Below are 24,269 nucleotides of genomic sequence, written 5' to 3' on the forward strand. Positions count from 1 at the left end.
AAGAAGTTTCTCCTGAATTCTTTATTGGATTTATAAGTGACCATCTTATATTTATTATTGCTAGTTTTGGATTCCACTACAAGCGGAAACATTTTCTCTACGTCTACCCTATCAAACTCCTTCATAATTTTAAAGCCCTCTATTAGATCACCCCTCAGTCTTCTCTTTTCTAGTGAAAAGAGCCCCAGCCTGTTCAGCCTTTCCTGATAATCGTAACCTCTCAGCTCTGGTAACATGCCATAGCAACTGAATGCGTCTGGGAGTGAGAGCCAATAGTTGTACAACGTACAATTGATTCGGCACTTGACTCAATGTGAGGTAGCAGAGTTGTTTGTGAGTTATAGGGCTGAACATTCAGGGTCTCCCTGTCATACACTCGTGGCCACAGATTATATCACTGAACATCTCGGTTTGCAAATCCCGGCAAAAGGATGTGTCATTTAGGACAACAACAATAAAAAGCAAGAATTTATCTTGAAATACTCTTTAACTCACACACACCGAGGAGTGAGTCAAACACGCAACCTGCAACAAATGGGGGGAGGGTGGTGGTGGGGGTGCTGTCAGTGATGTGTTTGTAGGGGCCTGTGGTCTGGAGTGGTTTGGAGGTGTCACTCGGGGTAGAAAAACATTCATGATCCAGTGCTGCCAGCTCGTACCTCACTGAGCACAACACAAACACGCACACATTCGCACACACGCACACACACGCACACATGTACACACACGCACAAACATATACACACACCTGCAAACACACTCAAATGCATGCACACATGTACATACATTCATATGTACACATTCATATACATTTGCATACACTCACATACACTCGTTCACACTCACACGTGTACACTCATATACACAAACTCATCCACTATCAGGCGTACACATATGCACACATGCAAACATTCATAATCAGGAACACATACTTACCTTCATACACTCACATACACACTCACATGCAATCATATACACTTACACACATGCACACACTCACATACAGATGCACACTCAGTCATGGACACACAAAAAACACTCTCACACACATGTACAGGAGCACACATTCACATAGAGACATACAAATACACATACACAGATGCACACACACACAGACACACACACACACACACACACACACACAATATAACCTACCATTTCTCTGGGTGATTTGGGTTGGAGGATGTGTGGGGCCTTGTGCAGGAATGTAATACGGCTGGTATTGTGCCGACGCTGTGCTGGGGTAAGGATAAGGTGGATATTGTCCAGCTCCAACACTGGAGTAAGGCGGGGGGTAATCTCCTCCTGCACTGGGATACGGTGGCGGGTATTCTTCTTGTGTATTCCTGTTGGACGGCGGTTGAACGTGCTCCGGCAAATAATTCTCATAAACATTCTGAAATGAAAGAAAGAAAGAATGGAGTTCAACTTAAAAAAAATCTTTTTCACTGCCTTCCCGTCTGTATGCGGTGTCTGTATGTGGTAATGTGGTGTCTGTATGCGGTGTCTGTATGTGGTGTCTGTATGCGGTGTCTGTATGCGGTGCCTGTATGTGGTGTCTGTATGCGGTAATGTGGTGTCTGTATGCGGTGTCTGTATGCGGTGTCTGTATGTGGTAATGTGGTGTCTGTATGCGGTGTCTGTATGCGGTGTCTGTATGCGGTAATGTGGTGTCTGTATGCGGTGCCTGTATGCGATGTCTGTATGCGGTGTCTGTATGCGGTGTCTGTATGTGGTGTCTGTATGCGGTGTCTGTATGTGGTAATGTGGTGTCTGTATGCGGTGTCTGTATGCGGTGCCTGTATGCGGTGTCTGTATGCGGTAATGTGGTGTTTGTATGCGGTGCCTGTATGCGATGTCTGTATGCGGTGTCTGTATGCGGTGTCTGTATGTGGTGTCTGTATGCGGTGTCTGTATGTGGTAATGTGGTGTCTGTATGCGGTGTCTGTATGCGGTGCCTGTATGCGGTGTCTGTATGCGGTGTCTGTATGCGGTGCCTGTATGTGGTGTCTGTATGCGGTGCCTGTATGTGGTGTCTGTATGTGGTAATGTGGTGTCTGTATGCGGTGTCTGTATGTGGTGTCTGTATGCGGTGTCTGTATGCGGTGCCTGTATGTGGTGTCTGTATGCGGTGCCTGTATGCGGTGCCTGTTATGCGGTGTCTGTCTGCGGTGCCTTTATGCGGTGTCTGTATGCGGTGCCTGTATGCGGTGCCTGTTATGCGGTGTCTGTCTGCGGTGCCTGTTATGCGGTGTCTGTATGCGGTGCCTGTTATGCGGTGTCTGTCTGCGGTGCCTGTATGCGGTGTCTGTCTGCGGTGCCTGTATGCGGTGCCTGTATGTGGTGTCTGTATGTGGTGCCTGTCTGCGGTGCCTGTATGCGGTGTCTGTATGCGGTGCCTGTATGTGGTGTCTGTATATGGTGCCTGTATGTGCTTTCTGTATCTGGTGCCTGTATGTGGTGTCTGTGTGCGGTGCTTGTATGCCATGTATGTATGTGATGTATGCGGTGTCTGTATGCGGTGTATGCGGTGCCTGTATGCCGTGTCTGTATGCAGTGTATTTTTTTTATTCGTTCATGGGATGTGGGCGTCGCTGGCAAGGCCAGCATTTGTTGTCCATCCCTAATTGCCCTTGAGAAGGTGCTGCTCTTGTTGGAGATGGTCATTGCCTGGCACTTGTCTGGCGCGAAAGTTACTTGCCACTTATCAGCCCAAGCCTGGATGTTGTCCAGGTCATGCTATCTGAGGGGTTGCGAATGGAACTGAACACTGTGCAATCATCAGCGAACATCCCCATTTCTGACCTTATAATGGAGAAAAGGTCATTGATGAAGCAGCTGAAGACGGTTGGGCCTAAGACACTGCCCTGAGGAACTCCTGCAGCAATGTCCTGGGGCTGAGATGATTGGCCTCCAACAACCACTACTATCTTCCTTTGTGCTTGGTATGACTCCAGCCACTGGAGAGTTTTCCCCCTGATTCCCATTGACTTCAATTTTACTAGGGCTCCTTGGTGCCACACTCGGTCAAATGCTGCCTTGATGTCAAGGGCAGGCACTCTCACCTCACCTCTGGAATTCAGCTCTTTTGTCCATGTTGGGACCAAGACTGTAATGAGGTCTGGAGCCGAATGGTCCTGGCGGAACCCAAACTGAGCATCGGTGAGCAGGTTATTGGTGAGTAAGTGCTGCTTGATAGCACTGTCGATGACACCTTCCATCACTTTGCTGATGATTGAGAGTAGACTGATGGGGTGGTAATTGGCCGGATTCCGGATTGGATTTGTCCTGCTTTTTGTGGACAGGACATACCTGGGCAATTTTCCACATTGTCGGGTAGATGCCAGTGTTGTAGCTGTACTGGAACAGCTTGGCTAGAGGTGCAGATAGTTCTGGAGCACAAGTCTTCAGCACTACAGCCGGGATGTTGTCGGGGCCCATTGCCTTTGGTGTATCCAGTGCACTCAGCCGTCTCTTGATATCACGTGGAGTGAATCAAATTGGCTGAAGACTGGCTTCTGTGATGGTGGGGATATCGGGAGGAGGCTGAGATGGATCATCCACTCGGCACTGGCTGAAGATGGTTGCAAACGCTTCAGCCTTGTCTTTTGCACTCACGTGCTGGACTCCACCATCATTGAGGATGGGGATGTTTACAATGCCTCCTCCTCCCGTTAGTTGTTTAATTGTCCACCACTATTCTCGACTGGATGTGGCAGGACTGCAGAGCTTGGATCTGATCCGTTGGTTGTGGAATCGCTTAGCTTTGTGTATAGCTGTATGCGGTGTCTGTATGCGATGTCAGTATGCGGTGTCTGTATGCGGTGTCAGTAAGCGGTGCCTGTATGCGGTGCCCGTAAATGATGTCTGTATGCGGTGGCAGTATGCGGTGCCTGTATATGGTGCCTGTATGCAGTGTCTGTATGCAGTGTCAGTAAGTGGTGCCTGTATGCGGTGTCTGTATGTGGTGTCAGTAAGCGGTGCCTGTATGCGGCGTCAGTAAGCGGTGCCTGTATGCGGTGTCAGTAAGCGGTGCCTGTATGCGGTGTCTATATGCAGTGTCTGTATGCGGTGTCAGTAAACGGTGCCTGTATGTGGTGTCAGTAAGCCGTGTCTGTATGCGGTGCCTATATGCGGTGTCAGTAAGCAGTGCCTGTATGCAGTGTCTGTATGCGGTGCATGTATGCGGTGTCAGTAAGCCGTGCCTGTATGTGGTGCCTGTATGCAGTGTCTGTATGCTGTGTCTGTATGCAGTGTCTGTGTGTAGTGCCAGTCGCTATGGTATCTCACACAGCTGCGCTTTATTGGCCAATGTAAGGTGTTGATGCCTGGAGGTTTGGGCAGAAACTTCCAGTGCTTTAACCAGCCTGATGAAAAGATGACAAAGACCCTAAAGTAGAAGGAAGCCAAGACTAGGATTCAATCCCAGGCCTCTAACCCAGGCAATAAGACCCCAAGGCTCCAGTACTTCTACTGCCTGTGAACAGAGCCTCCAAAATCCTCGCACTGTTCAAAAGAAGAACTACTCTTTAAAATCTCCACCCAAAATGCTCACAAATTTTTAAGTGAAGGGGATGAATCCACATAAGGGGCACATTTGCTCCCTAAAAACATGCACAATCGAGCCAGATATTGTCATCAATGGGAACAGAAATTCCATCAAGGAAAGAGGGAATAATCAATATCCCCAATGCGGGGAGATTCTGAATTCAAAGATTAGAGAGCTTTCTGCTAATCTCTCTGGTGTAAGCCCTTCAAATGGAGCAAAGTCCACCAACAGATTAGAGTCCAGAATTTGCCTGGCTTCTTTCATTATCCTGGGCAGAAAATTCCATGACACAAATTCTAGGCCTGGTTTGATAGGATAAAGTAAAGGCCTCGCGAAACCCATCGTCTAAACCATTCCTTTGGACCCGTCGGAGGAAATTGAAATGCTCTCCTGGCCGGCCTTCCCACCTTGCACCCTCCCTAAACTTGAGATTAAAGCCCGTATCCTAACTCGCACCAAGTCCCGTTCACCCATCACCCCCCGCGCTCGCTGGCATTGGCTCGCGGTCCGGCAACGCCTCAATTTTAAAATTCTCATCCTTGTTTTCAAATCCCTCCATGGCCCTCGTCCCCCTCCCTATCTCTGTAACCTCCTCCAGCCCTACAACCCTCCGAGATCTCTGCGCTCCTCCAATTCTGGTCTCTTGCGCATCCCCGATTTTAATCGCTCCACCATTGGCGGCCGTGCCTTCAGCTGCCTAGGCCCTAAGCTCCGGAATTCCCTCCCTAAACCTCTCCACCTCTCTACCACCCTCTCCTCCTTTAAGACGCTCCTTAAAACCTACCTCTTACCTGACCTAATCTCCTTATGTGGCTCCTGTGAAGCGCCCAGGAGCTAGGTACTGCAGCATTATGCTACAAAGCAAATAGATTAAATGCCGGAGGGCGATGACTGGTCACATAAAGTTCTTTAATCGCAACAGAGTTTGTTGATGGAAAGGTTATTTGATGCAATTCGGCATTTTGCTGCTATTCACAGACAACTGTAGGCAAATTGCCAGGCAGTTTGGTGAATTGTTTTTGCCTGTCAGGATGAGAGGTGGTAATGGTGAGGAATGGGACATTATTCAAGTTTGGGAACCAGCATCAATATCAAACGCTCCCTCGTCAGGTACAGCATGGGTCAGAAGCAGAGGAATGGCCCCTCTAAACTCCAAACTTCAAAGGTCGTGGGGTTCAAGTCACACTCCAGAGACTTGAGCACATAATCTAGGCTGACACTCCCACTGCAGTACTGAGGGAGTGCTGCACTGTTGGAGGTGCCGTCTTTCAGTTGAGACGTTAAACTGAGGCCACTTCTGCCCTCTCAGGAGGACGTAAAAGATCCCACCGCCACTATATCAAAGAAGAGCGGGGAGTTCTCCCTGGTGTCCTGGCTAACATTTATCCCTCATAGATTATCAGGTCATTATCACATTGCTGTTTGTGGGATCTTGCTGTGTGCAAATTGGCTGCCGTTTTTCTTACATTACAACAGTGACTGCACTATAAAAGTACTTCATTGGCTGTAAAGTGCTTTGGGACGTCCTGAGGTCAATACAGGCGCTATATAAATGCAAGTCTTTCTTGTTCTGCTACACCACCAATATGGCATTTGTCCACTTCCGACATCAGCCTTTCTGAGCGAGTTTGCTAGTCTTGTAAATTGGAGCGATTTTGTGCTGTGGGTTGATGTCATGTAGGACACGTAGAGCCAGCAGAGAGAGGAGGCTTATCACCCCTGGGCGAGATCTGAACTCAGGTCCCAGAGGATCAAGTCCGGCCTCTAATGCACTGCACCCTTGATTGGAATTTTGACGGAAACAAAATGCCTTTGTTTACACAATATTGATAAATCACAGAAACTGGCTGTAGGCTTTTGTTTGATGTGATCACAGAGACACTGAGGTTGGACACAGCAGGTAGAACATTTCTGAGTTAGTCAATGGTTTGAGATTTGTAGACTCAACGTCAATGAAAAGAAACCAGGCAGCAAAAAAATAAACATAACTTTTCACAAAGGAAATCAACACAATGAACTACAAGTAATTAACCCTCACTGACAGGTCCTAGACTGAAACACTCACACCGACAGGTCCTAGACTGAAACACTCACACTGACAGGTCCTAGACTGAAACACTCACACTGACAGGTCCTAGACTGAAACACTCACACTGACAGGTCCTAGACTGAAACACTCACACTGACAGGTCCTAGACTGAAACACTCACACCGACAGGTCCTAGACTGAAACACTCACACCGACAGGTCCTAGACTGAAACACTCACACCGACAGGTCCTAGACTGAAACACTCACACCGACAGGTCCTAGACTGAAACACTCACACCGACAGGTCCTAGACTGAAACACTCACACCGACAGGTCCTAGACTGAAACACTCACACCGACAGGTCCTAGACTGAAACACTCACACCGACAGGTCCTAGACTGAAACACTCACACCGACAGGTCCTAGACTGAAACACTCACACCGACAGGTCCTAGACTGAAACACTCACACCGACAGGTCCTAGACTGAAACACTCACACCGACAGGTCCTAGACTGAAACACTCACACCAACAGGTCCTAGACTGAAACACTCACACCGACAGGTCCTAGACTGATACACTCACACCGACAGGTCCTAGACTGAAACACTCACACTGACAGGTCCTAGACTGAAACACTCACACCGACAGGTCCTAGACTGAAACACTCACACCGACAGGTCCTAGACTGATACACTCACACCGACAGGTCCTAGACTGAAACACTCACACCGACAGGTCCTGGACTGAAACACTCACACCGACAGGTCCTCGACTGAAACACTCACACTGACAGGTCCTAGACTGAAACACTCACACCGACAGGTCCTCGACTGAAACACTCACACTGACAGGTCCTAGACTGAAACACTCACACCGACAGGTCCTAGACTGAAACAATCACACTGACAGGTCCTAGACTGAAACACTCACACTGACAGGTCCTAGACTGAAACACTCACACCGACAGGTCCTAGACTGATACACTCACACCGACAGGTCCTAGACTGAAACACTCACACCGACAGGTCCTAGACTGAAACACTCACACTGACAGGTCCTAGACTGAAACACTCACACCGACAGGTCCTAGACTGATACACTCACACCGACAGGTCCTAGACTGAAACACTCACACCGACAGGTCCTAGACTGATACACTCACACCGACAGGTCCTAGACTGAAACACTCACACCGACAGGTCCTGGACTGAAACACTCACACCGACAGGTCCTCGACTGAAACACTCACACTGACAGGTCCTAGACTGAAACACTCACACCGACAGGTCCTCGACTGAAACACTCACACTGACAGGTCCTAGACTGAAACACTCACACCGACAGGTCCTAGACTGAAACACTCACACTGACAGGTCCTAGACTGAAACACTCACACTGACAGGTCCTAGACTGAAACACTCACACCGACAGGTCCTAGACTGATACACTCACACCGACAGGTCCTAGACTGATACACTCACACCGACAGGTCCTAGACTGATACACTCACACTGACAGGTCCTAAACATTCCCAGGGCACTATTTGAAGATCAGGGTATTTCTCCTGATGTCCTGTCCAACATTCCTCCCTTAACCAATACCACCAAAAACAGATTAACTGGCCATTTATCTCATCGCTCTTTTGTGTGATCTTGCATTGTGCAAATTGGCGAAATAACAACACTGCGCCTTCGAATGATTGCTATATGTAAATCACTGTGAGCTGTTCGAGGGAAATGATAAGGCACAAGGAAATCAGATCCACAACCTTAGCACGATGGGTTACTCAAAGCTCCAGAGCAAGAGGAGAAATGGGAAAAGGAACTGAATATATCAGATGACGCAACTGCCTCAGTGACTAGGCAACAATATACAGGGAGTGAAAGGGGAAGGGAGCTTTATGGGGAAGCACTGACATTAAACAGCAAAGTAATGAAGCCACACCTTAAATATCTTTCCACCTTACCCTATAGCTACCAAGGAAACCAGCAGCCTGGTTTCATTAACAGCATTTAATACACATGATTAATTAAATACCAGGGATCAGTGTGATTAAGTTAGTGTTTCCGTACAGGCAAATCACAGACTGTGCTGTGCGAATCTATGTTCAGTGTCCGGAGGAAATCAATTGCAAACAAGCACAAGTATAATATTAGTGACTGGAGGAGCCCAATCTGTCACACATTACACAGCCAGCATGGGTGACAATGAGCACTGCACAAGAGGCATGGCTAGTGTCAGCCATGGCTCAGTGGGTAGCACTCTCGCCTCTGAGTCAGAAGATTGTGGGTTCAAGTCCTACTCAAGAGACAAAATCTAGGCTGACACTCCCGGGGGAGTACTGATTGTTGGAGGTGTTGTCTTTCAGATGAGATGTTTGGCCAACAGTGCCCATCCATACTTACTAAGGTGTCAGCCATGGCACAGTGGGTAGCACTCTCAACTCTGAGTCAAAGGTTGTGGGTTCAAGACAGACTCCAGATACTTAAGCACATAATCTAGGCTGATACTCCCAGTGCAGTACTGAGGGAGTGCTGCAATGTTGGAGGTGCCGTCTTTCGGATGAGACATTAAACCAAGGCCCCACCTGGAATCAAGGTGTGACTAATTGCATTTCTGATTAGTAAATAAAGAATGAGTAATAGATACCCTCGTTTGGCATGAGATCCCAATACTCATATTCGTACGATGTCTGTATGTGAACTTTAACCTTAAAGATACACTGGTGACGCACATTTACCTGTTTTGTGCTTTAGGTGTTTTCTACTAAAATTAGCACATGTGGCTAAAAGGTTATCACCATAGCGACACTTGTGTCCCGTCAATGAATTTTATTAGACAACACTAGGCTAAGTATGAGCAGAGAGCTGGAGTTCGGAGGGAACCAGTTATTACAGGCTGGGCTCTGATGGTTGTTGGAACAATGAACTGTTCTGGATTAGACCTTGTGACGAATTGGGACGTTTAGGCAAATTTCTAGTAAGAAAGTCTGTATATTTTAAATATCTTTGCCCGGGGAGTCTGGCAGTCATTTTAAACACTGGTTCTCACACTGTAGGGGACGCACACAATCATTTACACAAAAGGTCACTTTAGAGATATTGGGGCTGATTCTTTTCTGCCTTGTGCCCCCGTGTATGCCTGTTTTAGGGGCTCAAAGCAGAGCAAAAGCAGACCTGTTACCCTGGGGCTGTGCCCCATTTTTAACTCCCGATCCGTCGCACCTCAAAGAGGCGTTAGTGTTTAAATGATGATATAAGTCAGGTTGTTGTGTCATTTTCCCCCGCGAGTGGGTTTCAACAACAGCAACAACAACTTGCATTTATATAGCGCCTTTAACATAGTAAAACATCCCAAGGCGCTTCACAGGAGCGATTATCAAACAAAATTTGACACCGAGCCACATAAGGAGATATTAGGACAGGTGACCAAAAGCTTGGTCAAAGAGGTAGGTTTTAAGGAGCATCTTAAAGGAGGAGAGAGAGAGGTGGAGAGGCGGAGAGGTTTAGGGAGGGAATTCCAGAGCTTAGGGCCTAGGCAGCTGAAGGCACGGCCGCCAATGGTGGAGCGATTAAAATCGGGGATGCCCAAGAGGCAAGAATTAGAGGAGCACAGAGATCTCGTAGGGTTGTAGGGCTGGAGGAGGTTACAGAGATCGGGATGGATTTGAAATCAAGGATGAGAACTTTAAAATCGATGTGTTGCCGGACCAGGAGCCGGGAGCACAGGGGTGATGGGTGAACAGGAAATGGTGCGAGTTAGGATCCGGGCAGCAGAGTTTCCTCCACTTCTATTGGTCAGGCTCAGGTGTAAGCTGTTAACCATTTAAACAGGACGTTGAGTTTCATTCCGCTGTTTCATAGGCTGACACGTTTAAAGAGACAGGCTGCTAGTTGGTTACAAGAGCAATCCAATTTTGAACCGGGGAGAACTCCCCTGCCCTCCTTCCAATAGTGCCATGGGATCTTTTACATCCACCTGAGAGGGCAGACGGGCCCTCCTATTAACAAATGTGACGTTTTCTGTGCTGTTAAGGAGAGTTGGGCAGTTCTTGGATATGACCATTCTCTTTAGCAGAATGGTGTCCACTTGGAATTCCCTTATATTTATGCCATTTGGACGTAGGAGGGGCACCTAACTTCAGTGCAGTACTGAGGGAGTGCAGCACTGTCAGAGGTGCCGTCATGCGGGTGAGAAGAAGAGCAGGGGAGTTCTCCCGGGTGTCCTGACCAACATTTATCACTCAACCAACATCACTAAAACAGATGAACTGATCATTATCTTATTGCTGCTTGTGGGACCTTGCTGTGCACAAATTGGCTGCTGTGTTTCCCTACACTTCAGAAGCACTTCATTGGCTGTAAAGCACCTGAGGTTGTGAAAGGCGCTAGTTCTTTCATTCTGTTTGACCTTGAGCTGAACTTCTGACCCAAGATCTTCTCCATCACAAAGACCACCTATTCCATCTCCCTAACATCACCCGCCTCCACCTTCTGACTGAATGTTACTGACTGAGCCAAGCTGACAGGACTAGCAGATGAGCCTGCAATGGTCAATGGTGACAGCAGGTGGAAGGACTTGTTCCTTCACTGGACGTTTGTATCTCCTGTCCCAAGCTCCTCGCTCAGCCCCCAACCAGAAATGATGTCCAAACGGGATATGTGGAGCCAGTTGAGATCACAGTGGACTGCAGCTGCCTTTAGAGTTCATTAATTTTATTAGTTCATGCATAAAGTTTCCAAAATGTTAAGATACACAGAAACTCCCAATTGTTGACATTTGACTGGAGTTACATTCACCCCAAGGATATTTAGCAACATCAGCATTAAACAAAACAAAACACCCAGAACACTGCCAAACAATTCACAATTCTACAGGGGATGATTCACTTATATGCTTGAAGTATAAAATTTACACTGAGCTTTGATTGTGGCTGCTAACCAACCATTGTTTCATGTCGCAATGCAAAATAACACACCTTGCTTTGTACAATCAGGGTTGACGTATAAAAACCTCAGCTACATACATTACCATACCACAGCTTGTCATTATATAAACACACACTGGGTAGGGTTTAAGGTTGCCAACCGTCCCAGATTGTACTGAAGTTTTCAAGAATTAAAGATTAATCTCCAGGACTCTGCTGCAAACAAAACCCAGGAGAAAATTAATAGCAGTTTACAACAGTGTTGGAGATGGGGAAAAAAAGGCTGTTTGACTGACAGTCAAGAATCATCCATTCGGGTAAACGAAGAGTCTCTTCGCTTTCCAATTGGCTTGGGAAGGCAGAGTGTCGCGAGGACCAATGAGTTGGGCGACCAATGGCGGGAGAGCGGGTGCGGGGCCAGTTGGAAGCAGGAGGTCATGTGATAAAACCTCCCGGAATACATCCAACCAGAGTTGGCGACCCGATGTACGCTTCATCTATTAATAGAGCAACTGGCTACACTCACTCTTTCTGCTCACTTTTACATTGCGCTAAGGGATCCTGAGAATGCAGCGCTCAGTCGATGACTCCCCACCTTTCTGCACCGTTGTCTTCTACGTTCCTGGTGCCGTGGGTTGTGTTAGCGACCAGGGAGACCCACAATTCCTCGTTCTACAGGCAGACGAATTCAATTCCGTGCTTTTAGTTCCAAACAGGCACTTGAAACTAGTTTCTGGAAACCCAGGGAAACCTGTGCCTAAATTGCAATTGGACAAATGGATATCGGATCCTTTACGTTACAGAGTGCCTTCAATGGCGGGAGTGCTGTGCTGTGTGTTCAGATCCCACCGTGGCCTCGCCCGTTCCTATCTCTGTAACCTCCTCCAGTCCTACAACTTTCTGAGATCTCTGCGATCCTCCAACTCTGGTCTCTTGCGCATCCCTGACTTCCTCTGCCTCACCATTGGCGGCCGTGCCTTCAGCTACCTTGCCCCACACGAGCAGCATCCCAATCCCATGTGCCCGCCCATATCCCTTTATCCAACTTTTCTTTCAACCAACTCCCTAACCCGTTCCTAAAATGTTGACATGATCTCTGCTTCAATCACTAACTCCGGTCGTGTATTCCACAGCCTCACAACCCTCTGTGTAAAAAATGTTTCTCCTGCTCTCTGTCCTAAATCTCTGACATTTAATCTTGTATCGACGTCCCCTCATTCTAGATCCCTCAACCACTGCAAGCAATCTGTTTCTATCAACTCTGTCCCAACATCTTCATCATTTTAAAAACCTCTATCAAATCACTCAGTAATCGGCAGCATCCTAATAAATCTCTACCCACTCTATTGCCTCAACATCCATCCTATAGTGTGGAGCCCAAAACTACACACAGTCCTCCAATTGTGGTCTTACTCAGGTCTCATACAGATTCACTATTACATTTTGACTTTCATATTTTATATGAAACCCATTAATCCATTAGTTTTGTTTTTAATGGTCTTATCCACTTGAGGTGGTGCTTTTAATGCCTTATGGAGCTGGATCCTCTAATCCCTCTGCTCTTCCACTTCAAGCAGCTTCCCCCCAATTCAAAGTATAATTATTACTTTTTTTTAGCGAAATGGACCACTCACATTTACTGACACTAAATTCTATTGGCCACATTTTTGCCCATTCCATCTAATCAATATCCCTCTGCAACTCCCTTTGGTCCTCAGAATTATTTACTATACCTCCTATTTTGGTATTGTTTGCAAATTTGGAACCCATTCCCTCTAGTCCTATATCTGAATCATTGATGTACGCAGTGAATAGAAGTGGTCCCGGAACAGAACCATGTGGGACACAACTACTCAACTTCCAACCACTCTGAGAAACTGCCCTAACTCCCACCCCGCTCTTTCCTTCCTTCTAACCAGTTTTTAATCCGATTTGCTACCCTCCCCTTAATTCAATATCCCTCAATCTCCTCCATTAGAACGACAGTTACAGTGTTTAGGCTGCAGTTTGTTTTTGACAGTAGAATCATAGAAAGGTTACAGCAAGGAAGGAGGCCATTCGGCCCATTGAGTCCGTGCTGGCTCTATGCAAGAGCAATCCAGTTAGTCCCACTCCCCCGCCCTATCCCTGTAGCCCTGCAAATTTTTTCCTTTCAAGTAGTTATCCAGTTCCCTTTTAAAAGCCATGATTGAATCTGCCTCCACCACCCCCTCGGGCAGCGTATTCCAGATCCTAACCACTTGCTGTGTAAAATAGTTTTTCCTCATATCACCTTTGGTTCTTTTGCCAATCTCCTTAAATCTGTGTCCTCTGGTTCTTGACCCTTCCGCCAATGGGAACAGTTTCTCTCTATCTATTCTGTCCAGACCCTTCATGATTTTGAATACCCCTATAAAATCTCTTCTCAACCCTCTCTGTTCCAAGGAGAACAACCCCAGCTTCTCCAGTCTATCCACGTAACTAAATTCCCTCATCCCTGGAATCATTCTAGTAAATCTCTTCTGCACCATCCCTAAGGCCTTCACATCTTTCCTGAAGTGCGGTGCCCAGACCTGGACACAGTACTCCAGCTGTGGCCGAACCAGTGTTTTATAAAGGTTCATCATGACTTCCTTGCTTTTGTACTCTATGCCTCTATTTATAAAGCCCAGGATCCCGTATGCTTTTTTAACTGCTTTCTCAACCTGACCTGCCACCTTCAATGATTTGTGTACATATACCCCCAGATCTCTCTGTTCCTGTACCCCTTTTAGAGTTGTGCCCTTTAGTTTATATTGCCTCTCCTCATTCGTCCTACCGGAATGTATCACCTCACATTTTTCTGCGTTGAATTTCATCTGTCACGTGTCCGCCCATTCCACCAGCCTGTCTATATCCTCTTGAAGTCTGTTGTAAACAATTTTACAACACCAAGTTATAGTCCAGCAATTTTATTTTAAATTCACAAGCTTTCGGAGGCTTCCTCCTTCGTCAGGTGAACGATGTCTATCACTATCCTCCTCACTGTTCACTACACTTCCAAGTTTTGTGTCATCTGCAAATTTGGAAATTGTGCCCTGTACACCCAAGTCCAAGTCATTAATATATATCAAGAAAAGCAGCGGTCCTACCACTGACCTCTGTACACATCCCTCCAGTCTTAAAAACAACTGTTCACTACTACTCTCTGTTTCCTGATACTTAGCCAATTCTGTATCCATGTTGCTACTGCCCCTTTTATTCCATGGGCTTTAATCTTGATGACAAGCCTATTATGCGGCACTTTATCAAACACCTTTTGAAAGTCCATATAGACATCACATCAATTGCATTGTCCTTATCTTTCCTCTCTGTTACCTCATCAAAAAACTCTATCAAGTTAGTTAAACACGATTTGCCTTTAACAAATCCGTGCTGGCTTTCCCTAATCAATCCCACATTATCATTTCTAAAAGTTTCCCTACCACTGAGGTTAAACTGACTGGCCTATAGTTGCTGGGTTTATCCTTACACCCTTTTTTGAACAAGGGTGTAACATTTGCAATTCTCCAGTCCTCTGGCACCACCACCGTATCTAAGGATGTTTGAAAGAATTTGGCCATTACCTCCGCAATTTCCACCCTTACTTCCCTCAGCAACCTAGGATGCATCCCATCCGGACCTGGTGACATGGGAGGATGTTTAAACCAGAGGAATGCTGTGACCCGTGAAGCCTTTCCCAGATCTTGCATAATTTATTTCATCATGGATTCTGCACAACCAACTCAACTGCCTGAAGACAGCAAATACCAACTGGTAAATCGGCAACAAGAGAAAGTCCCAGAGACAATAGAAGAATGCTCCAGGATATTGGTCCAACCTCACAACCCCCACTTACAGCTCCAACCATGAAAAAAGAGAAAGACATGCATTTATATAGCACCTTTCATGACCTCAGGACGTCCCAAAGCGCTTTACAATGAGGTATTTTTTGAAGTGTAGTCACTGTTATAATGTAGGAAACACGGCAGACAATTTGCTCACAGCAAGGTCCCCACGAACAACAATATAATAATGACCAGATAATCTGTTTTAGTGATGTTGGTTGAGGGATAAATGTTGGCCAGGACACTGCAGAGAACTCCCCTGCTCTTCTTCAAAATTATGCCATGGGATCTTTTACGTCCACCTGAGAGGGCAGGTGGGGCCTCAGTTTAATGTCACATCCGAAAGACGGCACCTCTGACAGTGCAGCACTCCCTCAGTTCTGCACTGATGTGTCAGCCTGGATTATGTGCTAATGACTCTGGAGTGCGACTTGAACCCACAACTTTTTGACTCAGAGTTGAGAGGCATGGCTGACACTTTGGTAAGTATGGATGGGTACAATTAGCCTCAAACTAATGTATACATTCATGACAGTGGAAAAACGTTATGGGTTACTACTGGAAATCACAGCGCACCAATTAAAGAATGAGTACCTATCCACCTTCAAAGAGCTACCACAAAATCAGAAACCCCAGAATTACTTCAGGTAATTATACTTCAGACACTACACGCAGATTAACAAGCCCCACAGGCCAATGCTCCATACCTGCAGTGCCATTCTGTCTGACCTCACCACCTGCTCATTTAACACAGCCACAAAGGTCTTTAAACCACACTTGCCAGTGTGCGCACACAGGGGTGGGGCTTGATTTCCACCCCCCCTCTCTCTCTTCTCCTCCACATTACAAGAACGTTCTCCAGTAACACCGCAAGCTAGAATCTCTCCGGTTTCAATCAGCGCGTCACTGATGATATAATTTCTTCTTTCCCCGCCCCCACATCTCAAATGCCTTTGTCTTTGTACCTGGCTGAATTCAGTAACTTCACACTACACTGCCTCAGGCCCCGCGCTGTTCACAAGCCAGGGTTGCATCACACACCATTTTCAGAGAACGATTTTTGACGATTAAGGATTGAAGCGGGAGCAAGATGTGAGCAACAGTCCAGAAGTGAGGTGCACAAGGCGGGCCTCTGACCCGAGGGAGTCCTCCCTATCGCCAAGATCTCTGTGGTTCCTCCAATTCTGGCCTCTTGCACTGCCCAGATTTTCATCGCCCCACCACTGGCGGCCGTGCCTTCAGCTGCCTCGGCCCTACGCTCAGGAATTCCCTCCCTAAATCACTCCGCCTCTCTCGCCTCCTTTGAGATGCTCATTAAAACCGATCTCTATCTCCTTGTGTGGCTCGGTGACAAATATGTCTGATTACCATGAAGCGTCTTGGGACGTTTTACTACATTAATGGCGCTATATAAATGCAAGTTGTTGTTGTAAACAGTCGTGATACCCAACATAAGCAAATAGCCCATCAATATGTCTAGCCTTAAACATGAAGTTCAGTCTGGTGGGCTATTTGACCATGAGGGGAAGCCAGTACCATTGAAACCAAACCCCATAAAAGGAATCAGCACCTTCGGAGGAGAGGAAGGGAGAAAATTGGCAAAAGAAAAACAATAAACAACTAAATATTAAGCAAACTAGATGAGCATAAAAGATTAGTGATTAATTGGAATTGGTATAAATAGTTTCATTTTTAGGAAGACTTTGAATTATATAGAATTTAGAGCACAGAAACAGGCCACTCGGCCCAACTGGTCTATGCCGGTGTTTATGCTCCACACGAGCCTCCTCCCTCCCTACTTCATCTCACCCTATCAGCATATCCATCTAATTGTTTCTCCCTCATGTGTTTATCCAGCTTCCCCTTAAATGTATCTATGCTATTCGCCTCAACCACTCCATGGGTAGCAAATTACACATTCTAGCCACTCTCTGGGTAAAGAGGTTTCTCCTGAATTCCTTTTTTGGATTTATTGGAATTACGAGTGCAAGTCGACTGAGAAAATACTAGTAAAATGCAGCAGGTCCGTCAACATCACTGGAGGAAACACGGGGGGCCCCGATATTAACCCGGAGACGGGGACGGAGGTGGGAGAGGGGGTCAATACCGAGGCCAGGGTGACTGTGTCAGGTGTGGGGGCTCTATCAGAACTGGAAACTGGGAGGTAACTGAGCTCCTTAATAAGACTCATCCAAACGAAAAAGTTGGGGGGGGCGGGGTAGGGAGAAGGAAGAGAGATTTTAGGTCGGAAAGGGTGTTTTTGGAATAGGTGAAAGGTGAAAGTTGAAAGGTGATGGAGGCAGTAAGGAGATCATAGTGGTAAGGCAAAGTAAAGGTGTTGAAAGAACAAAAGGTACGAAAGTAGCTAATAAGATAAAGAGTTTTATCACAAACTAAACCTGGTGTGTTTCTGCGCCCTGTTTGCGATTCCCCTCCTCCCTTCCCTCTGCCCCCTCTGCCCCCCCACTCCCCAAAGGATGCTGCCAATCCCTGAGGCTGAGTTTCAGTCATCACAGGAAGGGTTTCTCGTTTTCAACTGGTTAACTTAGTCCCATGTACAAACTCCGTCCTGCGTACAGATCCTATCCCGTGTACAAACTCTGTCCTGTGCACAGACCCTATCCCATGTACAACCTCTGTCCTGCGCGCACACTATCCCGTGTACAAACCCTGTCCTATGCACAAACACTATCCCATGTACAAGCTTTGTCCTGCGTGCAGACGCTATCCTGTGTACAAGCTCTGTCCTGCGTGCAGATGCTATCCTGTGTGCAGACTCTGTCCTGCACACAAACCCTATCTCATGTACAAACTCTGTCCTGAACACAGACCCTATCACATGTACAGTCTCTGTCCTGCGCACAGACCTTAACCTGCGTACAGACTCTGTCTTGTGCACAGCCCCTAGATCCATTGCACCAAACACTACATTTAGACGAGGTACCTGTTTTAATTTCTGCCTGTTCTCAGCAACCTGCTAATGAAATCCCATTTTCACAAATCGCACATTTCAAAGCCTGGCTCAATTTTTGGAGTAAAATGCAGTCCCCATTTTTTTTTTTTAAAAACAGGAACTTTTCACCCCAGACCTGAGTGTGGATTAGATACCACATTAAGTACAAGTACCTACCGGGAATGAAGTCATCCCTCAAGTCCGGAGGTTTCGTTGGTTGTTAAATGTGAAAACACAGTTTCAGAGGCAGTCTCGTCGCATGGAATATCTCACTTCACTCCCAACATTTCACATGAAACTCAGGAACTGCAAAGACGGGCTGGATTTTACCAGGACTGGAGGCTCTCCACAGACTGTGTGAGGAACACAGACTTGTGTCATGGGTTTCAGTTGAATAAAAGTTGGTGAACTGGTTTGACGTGAAACACTCTGCACCCAGACACACCTATTACAGATCCACTTCTGTGTAGCCGAGACAAGGAGGAAATCATTAACCGCTGAATATCTACCAGTTGCTGGAAGTGATAACAACTATAACTTGTATTTACATAGCGCCTATAACATAGTAGAAACGTCCCAAGGCGCTTCAAAAGAGAGTTATCAGATAAAAATTGACACTGAGCCACATAAGGAGATATTAGGACAGGTGACCAAAAGCTTGGTCAAAGAGATGGGTTTTAAGGAGCGTCTTAATGGAGGAGAGAGAGACGGAGAGGTTTAGGGAGGGAATTCCAGAGCTTAGGTCCTAGTCAGCTGGTGGCACGGCCGCCAGTGGTGAAGGAAATCGGGGATGCGCAAGAGGCCAGAATTGGAGGAGCGCAGAGATCTCGGCGGTTTGTAGGGCTGGAGGAGATTATAGAGATAGGGAGGGGCGAGGCCGTGGAGGGATTTGAATGGATGCAAATTTTAAATTTATGGCATTGCTGGACCGGGAGCCAGTGTAGGTATGCGAGCACAGGGGTGACGGGTGAATGGACTTGGTGCGAGTTAGGATGCGGACGTTGAGGTTGCAAAGTCGTAACATATTTTTAAAAATCATCAACTTTGTCAGAGTCCTTTAAGAAAGGAGTCGCATTTATATAGCCCCTTTCGTGACCTCAGGATGGCCCAAAGTGCTTTACAGCCAATGAAGTACTTTTGAAGTGTAGTCACTGTTGCAACGTAGGAAACATGGCAGCCAATTTGCGCACAGAAAGATGCTCGGGATCAGGTGTGAAACCCGCAGATTGTCCAGGACAAACTTCTAAAAGGGTGTGTGATTAGATCATGATCAGGAGTGGATCTGCTCCCCACATCCGTCCAGGGAGCTCTCAGGACCGCGATGGAATGAGTTGGGTAGCCTCTGACTTTGGGCGGATATCAGCTCCGAGCAGTCACAGATTCGTGGAATGCAAAGCCTTGCCTGGAATGTAGAGAATGGAGGCACGGGCTGTGGAAGGTTGACCTTTGAGTTGTTAGGTCAATTTGGGCGAGTCATACAGTGACCTCAATAGGAGCATTTTTCCAGTATTAACATTCTTCTCATTGAGTACTGGGATCCTCCGAGCTGTACAGATACTTACACACCTATCACCTGTACAGGTAAGTACACACCTATCACCTGTACAGGTACGTACACACCTATTCTTTGTATAGGTAAGTACATACCTATCACCTGTATGAGTAAGTACACACCCATCATTTGTACAGGTATGTACACACCTATCACCTGTACAGCTATGTTCATACCTATCACTACAGCTATGTTTACACCTATCACCTGTACAGATACGTTCACACCTATCACCTGTACAGCTACGTTCACACCTATCACCGATACGTTCACACCTATCACCTGTACAGATACGTTCACACCTATCACCTGTACAGATACGTTCACACCTATCACCGATACGTTCACACCTATCACCTGTACAGATACGTTCACACCTATCACCTGTACAGATACGTTCACACCTATCACCTGTACAGCTATGTTCACACCTTTCACCTGTACATCTATGTTCACACCTCTCACCTGTGCAGGTATGTAATCACCTCTCACCTGTACAGGTATGTAATCACCTCTCACCTGTGCAAGTACGTACACACCTCCCACCCCAGAGTTTTATTCCTGGCTGCTGTGATGTTCCCTGTTCTGTATTGAGTCACTGCACTAAAGGACAAAAATGAAAACATTTCTCTCTGTGTTATATTGGGTCAGAATTTGCTGTAGTCGGTGAATGAACTGTGCCCGTTAGTTAGACTCGTCCTTGCCCGTTTAATCTCCATGATATTTTGCACTGGCAGCTGCTGGAAGTGGGAGATGGAAGTGGTGCGGCGCCCCCTACAGGGCATCTGGGATCTGTGTGAACAGGACAAGCAACTGTGTATCTCCTTAACCAATCAAATTGAAGGATTGTTAAATAAACAGCACAGAGTCTGAAGCAGGAAGTGTAAGTTAGAATAGTGAATTCAATGTCAAATCAGGTACAGAACGAGGAATAAAGAGAGGGAAAGAAAGATTGGATTAAGAGAGAGAGAGAAATGAGACAGAAAGGAAAAGTAAAAAAAAATTTAAATTTAAAAAAAATCTCCAACAATAATTAAAACCTGAAGGAATGAGACTCCACACTTGTAATAGTTAATTTTCAGTGCCAGAAAGGGTATCATTAAAGAGGGTACTTAGATTGAAATGGGCAAGCCCTAACTTTCTGTGGCGAGTTTATTGCGTATCTACTAGGCCAGTACAGGAACTTCACGCTGTTCAATGCATTTGAAAGGTGAAACAGACAGCGCGATCCCATTTTCACGAAGCTAAATGGCGGAGCAGCGCATCTCGGTCAGCAATTTCTGGATTTTCACATTTAACTGCGTATCTGCCCTCTCCTGAAGCTGCTGTGCGATTTGTGCATAAATAACGGTGAGAGCTGTTAGCCTTGGTGCTATTTTGACAGGAAAATCTGGGCCATCATCTATTGGTTTCTTTATTGATGGCCTCGGCACATGTAGGGTTAATGCTGGTTTCCAGGGCTGCATCTGCAAGGTGCAGGGATATCCATGACAGTCTAGGATGCAGAAGGGGGTCTTTCAGATGTATTATTCCTTCGAAGCATTCAACGACACTTTGATCAGGTACAGAGATACATTGAAGCGTTCACACAAAAGCAGCACGGATTGTAATTTACATAGAATTACACAGAATGTACAGCACAGAAACAGGCCGTTCGGCCCAACAGGTCCATGCCGGAGTTTATGGTCCATCCTTCTTCATTCAACCCCATCAATATTTCTACCTCAAATATGCTGATACTACAGGGCCTGATTAATCCTCCTTCCATATTTCCGGCATTTAAAAGTAATAGTGATGGTTCTGCAGTTGCCATTTACAGCTCCTCTAGACCGATCTTTTGCTTCTTTACTTGTCCCATTACCACCCGCGTTGCCTTGCACCATCATCCCTTTTGTCATTTAATCACTTCTGCCCTCTACCCCATCACAGTCCTTCTCTTTTAGAAACAAAGAAAACATAGAAAATTTTCGGCACAGAAGGAGGCCATTTGGCCCATCATGTCTGTGCTGGTCAAAATAGAGCTACCCAGTCTAATCCCACTTTCCAGCACTTGGTCCATAGCCCTGTAGGTTACGGGACTTCAAGTGCACATCCAGGTACCTTTTAAATGCAATGAGGGTTTCTGCCTCCACCACCCTCTCAGGCAGTGAGTTCCAGACCCTCACCACCCTCTGGGTGAAAACATTTTTCCTCAGCTCCCCTCTAATCCTTCTACCAATTACTTTAAATCTATGCCCCCTGGTTATTCACCTCTCTGCTAAGGGAAATAGGTCCTTCCTGTCCACTCTATCTAGGCCCCTCATAATTTTATACACCTCAATTAAATCACTCCTCAGCCTCCTCTGTTCCCCTCCCCTCCCTCCCCCCCCTTTCCCTGACTCTGTACTTGCTTAAAAACTTTAACTCTTTAACATCTTCCAGTTCTGACGAAAGGTCTTCGACCTGAAATGTTAACTCTGTTTCTTTCTCCATGGACGCTGCCTCACTTGCTGAGCTTCTCCAGCATTTTCTGTTTTTATTTCAGATTTCCAGCATCCGCAGTATTTTGCTTTTGATCTAATAATACTTACCCTCTCAAAGTCCTGTTGAGTTCTATGATCTTCTAAGGTGAGGGATGGTGCATTTTGCAGATGCCGCTGGCTTGTGACTTTTTTGGCTTGCATTGAAAATATGCTCTGGTAATTGTTGTTAGTCTTCACCCTCACCACCAGGTGGCACATCTCACCAAGGAGAGGTACTGCTTTGGGCTGCCTCGCACAGTCAGAAACCTACGACCATCCTTAACAGCTGCCTCTTGGGTTGCCCCAGTAGTCTCTATCGGTAATCTACCGGCCACTCCTGCAAGTATCCGGGGAGATAAAACTCTTTTCTTGTCAGCCGTGGCTCAGTGGGTGGCACTCTAGCCTCTGAGTCAGAAGACTGTGGGTTCATAGTCCCACTCCAGAGACTTAAGCACAGAAACTAGGCTGACACTCCCAGTGCAGTACTGAGGGAGTGCTGCACTGTCGGAGGTGCCGTCTTTCGGATGAGACGTTAAACCGAGGCCCCGTCCGCCCACTCAGGTGGATGTAAAAGATCCTGCGGCCACTATTTTGAAGAAGAGCAGTGGAGTTCTCCCCAGTGTCCTGGCTGCTGATCACTAAAAACAGGTTATCTGGTCATTGCTGTTTGTGGGATCTTGCTGTGTGCAAATTGGCTGTCGTGGTTCCTACATTACAACGGTGACTACACTTCAAAAGTACTTCATTGGCTGTAAAGCGCTTTGGTCATGAAAGGCGCTATATAAATGTAAATTCTTTCTTTTTTTCTCCTGCTTCACCCCAACCAGACTCACAACAAAGAGCCAGGGCTGCAACGCGCCCAGGATGCAACGCGGCCTTGGCGCATGCGAAGTCCATCCACCCGAGGGATAGAGCGTTTTCTGGAGACCAGAGGATTGTGGTTATTGTAGCCGCCATGATTGCCACGAGGATTGACGTGTAGGACGACCAATGGTGGTTAAGCAAGGGGGCGGTGCAGTTGAAGGCAGCAGGGTCATGTGAGGAAACCCCCCAGAATTCCGCCCAATTAGGGTTGGCAACCCAAGATGACTCGGAGTCGTCCACAGACTGGACGATTGCAGATGATGACGAGGGAACGCAGTTAGACTTTGAGGGGTAAGATAATAAATCGCAATGTGAAGACGGAAAAGTGAGGAGAGCCTGGAAACAGGATGATGTTTATCACTGGATGGCTGGCAAAGGAAGTTTGTCCCAACTGAGGCCACAGTTGGAGGTTCTACAATCGGCTTCAGGTGACCCCAAATTGTGGGGTTGGTGGGGGGGGGCGAGGGGGTGGGGCCAAGAAAGTAAACAATGCCCATGATTCTTGCTCCTGATGATCATCCAGTGACCCCAGTTGGAAAGTGCGTACATGGGGATGTCAAAAGAGGACAAGATCAGGCACAGCTGTGATTCTCCCCATGGTTAAGCAGTCGCTCACTATGTAGGCTGACACGTGAAGAACGTCCACTTGGGTGGGGTACTGGGGGGAGAAAAGAAAGAAGGAATTGGCAATTTTATATCGCACCTTTCGTGACCTCAGGACGTCCCAAAGTGCTTTACAGCCAATGAAGTACTTTTGAAATGTAGTCGCTGTTGTAATGTAGGAAACGCGGCAGCCAATTTGCGCACAGCCAGATCCCACAAACAGCACAGTCCAGGCCCAGCACAGATACCGAGCTGTTTCCTGTTGGCATCGCCTCGTGCCATTTACTGAGGGGTGGCAGCAGGCACGGTGAGTGTTCAGGCTGTGGGCACGGAGAGTGTTCAGGACGTGGGCACAGTGAGTGATTGGCCAGTGGGCTGTGGGCACAGTGAGTGTTCAGACAGTGGGCTTGATGAGTGTTCAGACAGTGGGCACGGAGAGTG

The 24,269-nt window shown here is 46.9% G+C and overlaps 1 protein-coding gene across 2 annotated transcripts in view; it reads right to left on the reverse strand.

Annotated features, from left to right (window-relative positions):
• LOC137301417 (transmembrane protease serine 2-like) overlaps positions 1–18,683 on the reverse strand; it is a 32,593-nt gene extending 13,910 nt beyond the window's left edge. For both annotated transcript variants that reach the window (XM_067970910.1, XM_067970909.1), the window contains exons 1-2: positions 18,486–18,683; positions 1,156–1,396 (exon numbers count right to left, since the gene is read on the reverse strand). In XM_067970910.1, the coding sequence (XP_067827011.1) occupies positions 1,156–1,396; positions 18,486–18,500 (256 nt within the window). In that variant the 5' untranslated portion in view covers positions 18,501–18,683. The remainder of the gene's footprint in view (positions 1–1,155; positions 1,397–18,485) is intronic.
• Positions 18,684–24,269: the final 5,586 nt, after the last annotated feature.

Source organism: Heptranchias perlo, chromosome 33 (genome assembly GCF_035084215.1).
Source record: "Heptranchias perlo isolate sHepPer1 chromosome 33, sHepPer1.hap1, whole genome shotgun sequence".
Lineage (NCBI taxonomy): Eukaryota > Metazoa > Chordata > Chondrichthyes > Hexanchiformes > Hexanchidae > Heptranchias > Heptranchias perlo.